The 13197-nt window shown below is 36.4% G+C and overlaps 1 protein-coding gene across 1 annotated transcript in view; it reads left to right on the top strand.

Annotated features, from left to right (window-relative positions):
* INTS7 (integrator complex subunit 7) overlaps positions 1-13197 on the top strand; it is a 75302-nt gene that overhangs the window by 1316 nt on the left and 60789 nt on the right. The window contains exons 2-5 of the mRNA XM_036756685.1: positions 2170-2299; positions 6994-7140; positions 10062-10199; positions 11840-11886. Coding sequence (XP_036612580.1) covers positions 2170-2299; positions 6994-7140; positions 10062-10199; positions 11840-11886 — 462 coding nt within the window. The remainder of the gene's footprint in view (positions 1-2169; positions 2300-6993; positions 7141-10061; positions 10200-11839; positions 11887-13197) is intronic.

Below are 13197 nucleotides of genomic sequence, written 5' to 3'. Positions count from 1 at the left end.
GAGAGCATGTAGGAAAATTGGAACACTAATGCACTGCTGGTGGAGTTGTGAACTGATCCAGCTATTCTGCAGAGTAATTTGGGACTGTGCCCAAAGGGCTATAAAACTGTACATACCCTTTGACCCAGCACTACCAGATCCGTATCTCAAAAAGCTTCTGTGGCTCCCTTTTGCCTCAAGGATAAAGTAAAAATTCTTTCTTTTTGGCGCTTAAAGCCCTCCACAATCTGGCTCCAGTCCCCCTCTCCAGGTCAAGTCAGATATTAAATACCAGGCCCTTGTGAAAGGCTGAGTTAAAAATAAGACCAGTTCTCTGGGCTCAAGGACATTACAGTCTAATGGGGGAAGACAACTGTGTATAAGCAAGGAATCTGCAGGATAAATTGGAAATACTCTCTAAGGAAAGGTACTAAGATTAAGGAGCTCTAGGGAGGGCTTCCTGCAGAAGGTGAGAGAGGCAGAGTTGAGGAGGAAAAGAGTTCCAGGAATAGAAGAGAGCCATGGAAAATTCGTGGAGTTTGGTAATGGAGTGTCCCTTGTGAGGAACAGCAAGTGCCACTGGGTTGCAGAGTTAGGCCTTTTTTAAAGAGCTTGGAAAACCACAGAATTTTATATTTGCCTTGGAGGGAAGCCACTGGCATTGATTGATAGGTGAGGATGTGGTCCAACCTTCCCTTCAAGAAGACAGATTTGCTAGATGAGTGGAGGATGGACTGGAGTAGGAGAGACCTGGCAAAAAGATATTGCAGTAGTGAGGTGTGTGTGGTGATGAGGACCCTGTACCAGGGTGGTTTTAGTGTTAGAGAAGACCCTATAGCACATCCTTGGGTCAGGAAAGGGAGATCTCTCTTTACTTTTATTTCCCACTCCTACTACTGTCTAGCTTAGGGGTGGGTAACCTTCAGGCCTTGAAGCCACATGTGGCCTTCTAGATCCTGAAATGCAACCTTTTGACTGAATCCAGACTTTACAGAACAAAGGAGCTCTCTACCTTTCTCAATCTGGCCTCAGTTTTCACCACTGACCACTCATTCCACCTGTCTGTTTTAGGATCATAGACTTGAACCTGGAAGCACCCCTAAGAGATCATATTGCCACTCTCTTGTTTATAGATATAGAAACTTTCCAGAAAGGTTGTATTTTTTTCAAGGTCATGCAAGAATTATGTGTCCAAGTGGATTACCCCCACCCCCACTCCTGTATTTGCCCTTTTCCCACATCACATCTCTAAATTTTGTCTGAGAATGAAGTGAGGAGATAAATACCTGAAGTATATTCCCTAACCATCCTTTATTAGGATGCTTTGGGAGAAAATTTCAGATTCATTATGAGGAAAGAGGTTATTGTGGACCTAATAAATGTTGGGAACCTTACTAACATTTATAATCCCATTTTTATGGGGAATGAGGTTTAAGCATATGAATTACTAACACTGTAAGTAGGCTAATAATACCTGTGTACCCTAAATTTGTTTTCTAGTTCTAGCTATTATCTTTAAAAAGAGACAGCTGATAGAATTTCTAAATAGCCCTGTTATTACAGAGCAAGTCATTTCCTCTCAACCAGTCTTAATTTCCTCATCTATAAAATGGGGACAGTTATCCTTCCAGAGTATTCCACAACTCATGGGATCCTTACGAGGGAAGCACTTTGCAAACCTTAAAGGATTATATAAATGTGATGTTTGGTACATGAGTATTGTACATGTAATTGTCCTGATCAAGGTTTATAGGTCACGTAATGATTGGTCAAAGTAACAGGAGTTACTAGAAAGAGACTACTTTCTAGTCTCTTCTTTATCCAGTGATATTGAGTAGCTTTAAAAGAGGAAGCATTTGAGTAAGGAATTGATGAAAATACCACAGGAAACAATTCTTTAAAACTTGAGTCTTTCCTTCTGTTTTATTTTACTGTCTTCATCTGTTGATGAATGGATGTTTCCAAATAGTTCTCGTTGACAGACTTTTCAAGAAAAATTTAGAATTTTTTTCTCTTTAAATACTCATGTAAATTTAAAACCTCTGCTTTACAGAACAAGTTATTAATATATTGCTATAGCTATTAATATCTTAATGTAATTTAATAATGTACAAACCCTTTGGGGCCCAAAATTGAAAAGTACTTTTAATATTGCAAAATGTATACCTTCTCTGTTGTTGCTTTTAATAGGGCTGAGATCTGGCAAACTTGGAGAGCAGTGTGAAGCAGTTGTACGTTTTCCTAGACTCTTTCAGAAGTATCCCTTCCCTATTCTTATCAATTCTGCATTCCTAAAGCTGGCTGATGTATTCAGAGTTGGGTAAGTTTAATATATGCCCTTTCTAAAATATCAGTGTTCTAAAGTTACTTGTTTTGGTTTAAGACAGTGGCATCTTTTTCTCTGTCTTGGCCTCTCCTCTCTTGCTTTAGTATCTATTAAATCTGATTGACTCTTTTTGTTTGCTTTTCTGATTTACCCTCTTAAGTTGAATTATCTTCTTGCTGGTGACTCCCAAATTTACATATTCAGTCTTTGTCTTTCTTCAAAGCTCTGCCATTGGGCATTGAGAGGCAGAATGGTATAGAGGCCAAGATCTGGTTTAGTTCTGCCTCATTTACTGTATGTGTGTGCCTGGGCAAATTATTTAACCTTTCCTAGATTCATTTTCCTTTCCAGGAAAGTGAGGATAGTCATAACTGTGGTATTTATCTCACCAAGTTGTTATGATGATGAAATGAAATAATACATATATAAGATACTTTGAAGACCTTAAAGTGATCTGTAAATGTCAGTTATTATTATTGTTATGACATTCCATTTTCCCCCTCTAAGCCTTGGTACAGGCTGTCTCCCATGCTTGGAGTGTTCTCCATCTATTCTGCTGCCTCTTGAAACCTCAAGGTTTCATCATAACTTAGTTCAAGTGTTGTCTCCTATGCAGAATTTTTCTTGATTTCCCAAGCTTTTAGAGCTCCTTTACCCACTTACTTCTCTTTTATTTATTATATATATATTTTGTATTTTCTATGCTGTGTGCATGTTATTTCTTCCAGAATCATATAAAGTTTTTAAGGCAAGGATGATTTACTTTTGGTTTTGATCCCAAGTATCTAACACATACTAGGTGCCAAATTCTGAATGGATGCTTCCTAAACTGAATTAAACCAGCTTTTCTCTCCAGCCCCCATACTAGATATTTTTACATTTGTTCAGTTATTGTCAAAAAAGGGTACACAAAAAATTTTAAAGGTACATAGCTATTAGCACCTCACCATGATTCCTATCAGAGTTTTTCTTCTGAATAAAATATAAACTATGATAAGTAATGTAAACTTAAAATTTATATACATATATAAAGTCAGTATCTATCTATTAAAAAAACAATAAAAGCAAATGCTTAAAATGATTCTAAAGGGTCAACAATGAAAAGTTACTTCTCAGATTAAAAAAAAGACCAAAATAATTACAATCCTTCATAGGTCCAACTCATAACCAAACCTGAGAAATAGTCACCCAATGTTTGCTAAAGCTATTCAATGAGGAGGAACCCTCTGCTTCCCAAAGCAACGCATTCTAGATTTGGACAGCTCTGATTGTTAAAAGTTTTTTCCTCATGTCAGGTCTAAATTTGCTTCTTTGCAATGTCCACCCATTGCTCATAATTCTCCCATCTAGGCAAAACAAGTCTAAATTCCTTTTCTAGGTAGATAGATTACACAGTGGATAGAGCTCAGGACATGTAATCAGGAAAACTCGAGTTCACATCTGGCCTCAGACATTTGCTAATTAGTGTGGTTTCTGGGCAAGTCACTTCTTTGCCTCAGTTTCTTCATCTGTAAAACACTAGGGCATAGTATACCCGACCTGTCACTTCCTTATTCCTGGAGCCTCTCTCCTTAATACATCCCAGTATCACATTATTTTTTTTGACTGCCAGATCCCTCTTTTCAGTCATTAAAATTGAAATACACTAAAATCCCCCCAGATCTTGGGACTGGTTTTTGTCTTTATACCCTTAGAACCTAGCACAATGCCTAGGACAAAGTAAATGTTTACTAAATGCTTATTGAATCAAAACAAACTGGATCTTTTTTTTTAAATGCATTCCCCATATTATGCTTGTGAAGTTGATTTTTTTTTAATCCCCCAAGTGGAAGACTTTACATTTACTGTTAGTAAATTTTGTTCTATTAAATTTAGTCCAGTGCGCTTGCCTGTCAGACCTTTTGAGATCCTGTCATCCAGTGTGTTAGCTATTTCTCCCAGTTCTGTGTCATCTGCAGATATGATGAGCATGCCACCTATTCCTTTATCCAAGTCATTGATAAAAATGCTAAATAGCATAGGATAAAGCACAGATCCTTGGAGCATTCTGTTGAATACATCCAGCCACATTGGCTTCTGACCATACAGTACATAGGCTTACAGATCTGGTGCTGAAAAAGATGCCAGCCATCTAGTCCAAACCCCTCATTAACTGCTGTTTATGAATTTAGCCATTCAGTCCTTTTTCCATCTAATTGTATATCATTGTCTAGTACACGTCTCGCCATCTTTTCTCTAAGAATAGTAGAAAATACTGCTCCAATCTACTTCTCCAATTTTTCAGCCAAACTAGGCTACTAACTGTTCCCTTAACTCCCAATTCTATCTCCTGCCTCTGTGCATTTGCACAAACCACCTCATCCTCCCAGGCCTCTGCCTTTCAGCATCCTTAATTTTCTTCAGAACTTACCTCATGTACTTTCTCTTCTTTGTAAACACTTTCTCCCTTCTCTCAGTCTTCTGCCATCTTGTTTGATCTTACCCTTGCCCCCTTTATTCCCTACCTTGTACTATACCTTTTCTATTTACTTTTTTTTACATACCACTATAGAGTATTAGTTCCCTGAGTACAGTTTGTTTTGTTTTTATCTTTGTATTACTAGCAAAGTTCCTTATACATAGTAGTTGCTTGCTTAATATTTGTTGAAATTGTTAAATTGCACTCCACCTAGTTTAGTTTAGGACTCTTTTTTAAAAAAAATAAAGAACCCAAGGCTCAGAGAATTGAAGTAACTTGACCAAAATCACATTAGTGATTGGTATCAGAACTGAGACCAGAATCGGAGTTTCCTGATTCCTAACTGAATGCTTTTTACTACTGTTTCACACTTCTGCTTTTATGCCCTTAAGGCATAAATATTCTGTGCATGTTGGTTATGGAAGAGTTCTTAATGTATTATAAAAATGAACATATCATACATAAAGTCTCTGTTCTACTACTTTTTGAATTTTAGCCATCTAAAAAACTAATATGCTGCCTTTAGTAAACATGAATTAGACCATCTTCTCTTCTTCATCTTCTGCCATACTTTGAAGGAAAAACTGTCTCACAAAAACAACCTGAGGAGGTGTGGGAATGATTTGGACAGTCACCTTTCTGATTGTTTACGTGTATGTGTACATATATGTGTATGTTGAAATATAGGTGAGTGGAATGGCTGAAAGTTTCTCATTTAAGGGGAAAGATACCTAATACTTTGGTCTCTATAGAGCTTAAGCCTTGTTACCCTAAATCATAAAGATTTGAAGCTGGCATGCCCCCCTGCCTCGCTTAAACCTGCACACACATGAAGGCTTTCTGAAGAAAAAAAGCCATATAGTCAGATACACCCACATCCTGCATGCACACACAATTACAAACTTTGCAACTGCTATCTCTATCAGCCAAATAAGGAAACTAACTGAAATATGTATTCAGGTTGGGTAGGAGGGTCCTTCCTTATTCCTAGAATGTGAGGCCATTCATCTCCACCAATAGAGATGGAGGTCCAGGCATTAAAGAAAAGGTCTTTCTCTGAATTTTTTTTATTGGAGTCTTTCTCTGAATTGTTTTTATTGGGGTTTTTCTCTGAATTGTTTTTGTTGGGGTTTTTCTGATATATAAATGCCTGCCTGCTTTTTGCAAGGGGCCTCCCTACACCAGTCTGTCCTGGGGTAGAAAATGCTCAACTCTTGTGTGAGACTTGCCAATAAAGCCTCTATCTGACCTTGAGAGACCTCTGATTCTTATTTCAGTAAGGACTTAATGTCCCACACGTAGATATATAGATATGTATAGATATAGATATACACACACGCACATATACACACACACACATATACATATACATATACATATACATATACATATACATATACATATACATATATATATATATATCTCTGTTACATTTTGAGAGGGACACTAAGTGGCACAACTCTTCTTCTTCCCTGAATCGCTATCCTTGTGGGGCCATGGGTTAGAAAGGCATTGAAAGTGAATTTTGGGAGAGAATATAACTGACTCCATCTTGTTCTGTATCAGCCATTTTTGTTGTATGTGACCCCTGATGAGCTATAACACCAGCTGCAGCAATTGGTGTCCTTCAGTGTTTTCTCTCCTCCTTTTATCAGTACAAAATGACTTAGTAGCTAAATATGGAGGATTCCAGGGTCCTTGGAATGTCCTCCTCCCTTGTCTGGTCTGATGGAGGAGTTCTCTGATTTAGTGAAACTAGTTATACTAAGAACTCCTTTTTCTATTTACTGCAACAAATGATATGTATTTTCCTTTAACAAATATTCTCTCTTTCTTTGTATGGCCACCCACGTTTTGATGAATAGCCATCTTGCGTAGTTTTGGGTTTTTTTTTTTTTTTTGGTTTGTTTGTTTTATGTAATGTATAAATATTGCTTGCTGAATTGTGAATGATGCATTCCCCATCAGTTGCTGGTGGAGAATGACACACTCAATGTAATAAAGCCTTTTCCTGATTTGGTCTGGTTTATTGGCTTTAGCTAGTCGAATTCATGAGAAAATTCATGCCACAAAGGAAATAAGTGGGTCACTGTCAGTACTCCCTACTCACTTTCCTTTCATAATGAGTCAAAACAATGGAATAAAAATGGAGAAAGAGAAATTATTTATTGATCCTTGTTATTACTATTTTAGGCAGACAGAATTTTTCATATTTTTTCCTTCTTTTTAGAAACAACTTCCTCAGGCTGTGTGTACTTAAAGTTACTCAACAAAGTGAAAAGCACTTGGAGAAGATTCTGAATGTGGATGAGTTTGTGAAGAGGATCTTCTCTGTGATTCATAGCAATGACCCTGTGGCAAGAGCCATTACTCTCCGGTATGGTAGTTTTACTTTGCATCATCATTATGCACAAGATTAAGTTTCTTATCTGTTTAAAACAAGGAAACTAGAATATCATTTCTTTGTGGGTTTTAGGGATTTATGTTTGAGATTGAAGCTCAAATAATGAGGAGGACAAAATAATAATCTATAGCTCCTAATACATTAGGATTTGTACCCTACAATTTAATTTTTATCTAAATAGTAGCATAAATTTTGTGTGTGTGTGTGTGTGAGACACATATTTAATATAGGTGTTCTGGTTAGATGAATTGATTTATTATTGTTTCATTATTAAATAACAAGAAGTAATACCTAAACTGTTTTTTGAAGGCCCAGTCTTTTCATTTAAAGCTGCATGCTTCCGTAAGCTTATAATTACTTATTCAGGTTGCTATGTGGATGTGACCTTTGATCCATTAAAAAAGATACTTGCTATCTGTTCTCAATATTGACATGTAATACACTTCCTTTGATCATAAAGTTAGAGATGTGTTGCTTTAAAAGTTAAACCTTGGTTGGTAGGTCTTTAACTTGTAGATGATATAATAATCTAAAACCACTGTTGAAATGAAGCAAAGTTGTATTGCTGTTTTGTAAGTTTAAACACATGTGAAATAAAATCATAGCTGTTTAAGAATTGAATGGGACATTAGAGAGAAATTTTCCTTTCCTTCCAGAGCAGAAACTTATTCTGCAGCATGGCAATGATCATCCAGCTTCTACTCACATCTTTTTTTAGTGAAGGGACGCTCCCTATCCTTATGAGGTAGGCTGTTCCATTTTTGGATGGCTCTAAGAGATAGAAAATTCTAGTGTGTGTTGACTCTATGTCTGTCTTCCTTTGACTTTCACCCTAATGCCTCTTCTACCTGACAGTCCTTCACATATCTTAATATGACTCTAATGGGCTCTCCCATCTTCTCTTCAGATCACTCAGCCCCAATTCATCTCAATCATTCCTGTATATAACAGAGTTTCCAGACCCTTCACCTTTCTAGTAGCCTTCCTCAGTATACTCGTCTAGTGTATCCACGTTTCTGGACCCAGTATTCTGCAAAATTTTAAAATCTTAGGTCATTATGAAGATAGAAATAGTATTTTTATATAATGATGGGTGGGTGAGGTTTACTTTCTGAAAATAGCGTATCATATAAGCAGTTGTTTCAAATGGTTCTGAGAAACTTTCTGTTACGGTATTTGTCCCTGCCTTAGAGAACAAGGCCTGTCCTGCCTCCACATTTTTACCTGGTTAATTTTTTTTCATTGATTTATTCAACAATGTACTCTTTTAGGTGATAGGAGTGATTTATAGTTCCAGTGAGGAAAAGCAGAAAATGGGTGAAGAGAGTGGATGCATGGAGGACTCAACTATCTAACTCAGGAATCTAAAAAAAATATATCAAGGATGGAAGCAAAGGTCACAGAGGGCATGTGCAAAAGCATTGCACTTTCCCGAGTAGAGTCTTTCAGGCAAACTACAGACAATCAAGAAGGTTCTTTAGCTATATTGGGAAAAAGAAGAGGATTATCATACATATCCCACTCCCTCCTCCTCCCTTTTTATACTGTCTGCTGATTTTATCAGCTCTCATAGATTTAATGCTCACATCTACTTATCCAGTCCTTATCTTCTTCCTGAGCTTGAATCTCTAAGTACCTGCTGGACATATCTCTGTGTCCTATAGACTTCTCAAACTCAGCATGTCCAAACTGAATTCTTTCTTTTTCCCCTAAATGCATTTCTCTTCCTAACTTCTCTCTTTCAGTCAAGGGTACCACCACTATGTGCTTTACACATAGTAAGCACTTAATATTTATAATAAAGAGCTTTTTCATTCATTCATTCTTCAGTCACCTGGCTTCAAAAGCTAAAAATCATCATTGACTTTTTATTTTCTCACTATTCCCTCTCTCCATATCCAGTCAATTGCTAAACTTTGTAGATTCAGCATCTTGTACATCTTTTCTCTATTCTTATCACAACCACATTGATTCATGCCTTCATCACCTTTCACCTGGATTTTTTCAGTAACCTTCTAATTGGTCTTCCCTGTATCCCAGACTTTCCACCTTTCCAACCTATCCTTTATACAGATGCCAAATTGATTATCCTAAAGCATCAGTCCTGTCCCTTGTCTGCTAAAGAAGTTAAATCAACAAGCGTTGTCAAGTGTTCATTATATGCCAGGCACTATGCTAAGTGCTGGAAATACATGTCCAAGCAGAAAGAAAAACAGTCCTTTCCCTTAAGGAGCTTAAAAGGAAAAGTAGTCCAGGACTGGAGTGAGTTTCCAGAGTAGAGTGTCTCCTATGGCATAGTAGATAACATTTGACAAAGTAGAGAGTCTGGAGTGCAGCTTAGAGAGGAATGAAGACATGGTTGGCCTGGGCCTCTTCCTTAAAGTGCAGGTTCTTGAAGGAACCAGCCAATCAAAGGGAGAGACTGCAGGGCTGGCGAATACTTCCAATGTAAGAAGTAGTCCAGAGATGGAAAGATCTTCCAGGATGAAGAGACAAAGTCCTGTGCAAAGTCAAGAGTGCAGCCTGGAGAAGAATGAAATCCATTAATAAAGAAGCTTTATTGTCTCTCTGTTAAAGACATTCTTAGGGGTCTGTGATGTGAATGGGGCGAAAAACTGCATCTTTATTTTCAGTATTAAAAGATGTATTTAATACAACTGATTCCTGAGATCTTTCAAAAGTTTTCTTTTTCCTACTACATATCAGATAAAGTAACACTTCAAGGCATGTTGTAGAAATATTTGAATTTCACAGCATCATTTTCATAACCAAAATTTATATATTTTTTCCAGCTTTGGTCTATAAAAATACTCATCTATTCTAATTTTTATTAGTTTGCCCTTTTTTTTTTTACTGTGAATTTACCTTGACTCTTTTTCTTGGGATTGTTGTAGGATGTTGGGAAGTTTGGCATCCATCATTCCTGAGAGGAAGAATGCCCATCATAGTATTCGTCAGAGCCTTGATTCACATGATAATGTAGAAGTTGAAGCTGCTGTGTTTGCTGCTGCTAATTTCTCTGCACAGTCCAAGTAAGTGCATACTTTTAATGTTTAGATTCCCAAGTATATTTCAATGAGTGACCATTCAATGTTGTCAAGTACCTATTAAATGCCCTGTGCATTGCCCTGCTCCTGGAAAAACAAAAGAGCTATAAAATGTGGCCTCCTCCCTAAAGGAGTATATGGTCTAGTTGGGGAGAGAAGATTAACATACATGATGAAATAGAGGAAAAATTCAGTACCAAACTCTTGTGTTGTGAATTTATGCAGTAGACATACAGAGAGAGGTAGAAAGACTTCATGAAGGAATCAAAGTTTGTTCCACTGAAGAGATAAGCTCTCTTCATTTCTTCCATTTTACTTTATTTTAAAATAAATTTTATTGATGCTTTGTATTTTGTACATCATGTCTGGAAATATCACTTCGCTCACAAAAAAGAACTGAGTTTTCTCTTTCAACAAACAGCTTATTTCTTACTTTTAAACAGAAATATTAATGCCAATGTTGATTGCTTTCAAGAACAGTACCATTCTGAAGACTTGTTAAAACAACTTGCTAAAACATAAAGTGGTGTGAATCAAATTTTCATTTATTTTTATTAAGCAAATTTCAACACTTCTCACCTGTTTATCTGTTCTTATTGAGCTGTTGGAGTTTCAGGACTACTTGGCTGGCCAACATTCATAAACCCTTTGTTGGGAGTAAGGAAGAGTGAAATTTTGTGAGGAAAAAAATTGTTATTTACTAGTTAAAACTGAGAATCTGTATTAAAGTAAATCCAGCACTTAATTATGTGGTTTTTGAAAATTATGTTAAGAAACTAATTGCTTACATTTATACTTTTTTTTTCCATTTTACTGAGGAAGCCTCAAATACTGGGAGAATTATTTATAAAGTGCTTTAAAGGTTGCAAAGTGCTTTACATGTGTTATTTCACATAATAACCCTGTGAGGTCACTGCTGTTATCTCATTTTATAGATGATGAAACCAAGGCTGATAGAGTTTTAGTGAGCATCTAAGGTGGGACTGAGCCCTTTCCCTTAAACCTCTGTGGATTTATCAGTCTAACTTGTGTTATAGTTATTTGTTATGTGTCTTATTATCCCTGTTAGACTGTAAGCTCCTTGGGGGCAGGGACTTTTTTTTTTTTTTAATCCCCAGTACCTAAAACTCTGGCTTGCACAGTGTAGATATTTGATAAATGTTTGTTGAATTAAATTGACCTATTGAGAGTAGAAGACAGAAAAGAAAGGAGGTCATTTCGTTGATGGACTAGAACTAAGAGATGGTGTGGTATAGTAGCACTGAATTTAGAATTAAAGAACCTTTGTTTTAATCTTCTTCCAGCTGCTTGTTATTTAGATGCCCAATGACAAATCATGTAGTCTCTCCAGGCTTTCATTTTCTCATCTATTAAATGAGAGGGTTTGACTACATGATTTGTTAGCTGCCTTCCAATTCTATGATGCTAGTCAATATTTTATGGACTTGAAAACTCTTGCATATACTATCTTATAAAACTTAATAAGGTTAGCTTTGGGAGGGTTTCTGTCTTAGAGATCACCAGTTGTTTTGGGTGATCTGTGAGGTCATTTCTTTTTAGTACTTTGAAAACTTCAGTGAATTTAACTAAAGGTGTCTTTAAACATCTATTTCTTCTTTCCACAGGGATTTTGCTGCAGGAATCTGTAACAAAATCAGTGAAATGATTCAAGGTGCGTAAGTTTGGTTTAGTAGTAAGAAACAAGTGAGTTTTTCTTTATGTTCACTTTACGCACTATTGGGTTAATTAGGAAAGTTTAATTATATATTATAGTTGTATCATATATTTGCGTGCACTTGACTAAGAAAAGATGAAGGAATAAATGATTCAAATAGCACTGACAGTTCTGCCCACCAATCCACTCTGTGAGCATATACCTCAGAGCAAGTATCAGATGGCAGATAATAATAGCATTTATGTAGCACTTTATGTAGGTTAAGCCATTCAAGATGTGAATCTGCTGTGATGCATACACACAAGCATGGAAAGATCTGTATGCACTGATGCCAAGTGAAGTAAGCAAAGCCAAGAAAAACATTGACTATAACAATGTAAATGGAAACAACACTGAAAAAAATAAAAGTAAATGAAACAAAATTATAAATATCAAGTAGGACTCAAAGGAAGAGAAAGGAGAAGACACTCCCAATCTACCAGTCTTCTCAGTCTTTGTTGGGAAGGGAGGCAGCAGAGCAGGGGGGAGGGAGAGATCCAGAAGTGTCCCACGTTGAGCATATTTTTGAACTTTTTAAAATTTTCTTTTTTTTTAATTCCTTTTTAAAGTTAGTTTATTTTTAGTTTTCAACATTCTTTTCCATAAGTTTTAAATTTTCTACCCCTCCCTCACCCCTCCTTCCCCAAGATGGCCTGCAATCTGATATATCTACATATACATTCCTATTAAACATTTTCACATTAGTCATATTGTATAGAAGAATTAGAATGAATGGGAGAAACCATGAGAAAGAAAAACAAAACCAAAAAAGAAAATAGTCTGCTTCACTTTGCATTCAGACTCCATAGTTCTTTCTCTGGATGTGGATGGCATTTTCCATCATGAGTCCTTTGGAATTGTTTTAGGTCCTTGCATTGCTGAGAAGGGCTAAATCTATCAAAATCAGTTATCACACACTGTGGCTGGTAGTGTGTATAGTGTTCTCCTGGTTCTGCTCACTTCACTCAGCATCAGTTCATATAAAGTCTTTCCAGGTTTTTCTGAAGTCTGCCTGTTCATCATTTCTTATAGCACAATAGTATTCCATTACATTCATATACTACAATTTGTTCAGCCTTTTTTTTTTCTTCTTTTTCTTTTTTGGACTTTTTCAATGTATCAGTCAGTTGTAATGACTTTTTTTCCTCTCAGAAAATACTATTGTTCATTTGGGATGGCTCTTGAGGAGGAGGAAGGAGAGGGATATATAGGGTACTAAGGTGAGATAAGAAACAGAAAATGTCAATAAACACTTTTTTTTTTTTTTTA

This window comes from Trichosurus vulpecula, chromosome 4 (genome assembly GCF_011100635.1).
Source record: "Trichosurus vulpecula isolate mTriVul1 chromosome 4, mTriVul1.pri, whole genome shotgun sequence".
Lineage (NCBI taxonomy): Eukaryota > Metazoa > Chordata > Mammalia > Diprotodontia > Phalangeridae > Trichosurus > Trichosurus vulpecula.
Note: the sequence above shows the minus strand (reverse complement) of the source record. Positions and strands in the feature narration are given on the sequence as shown.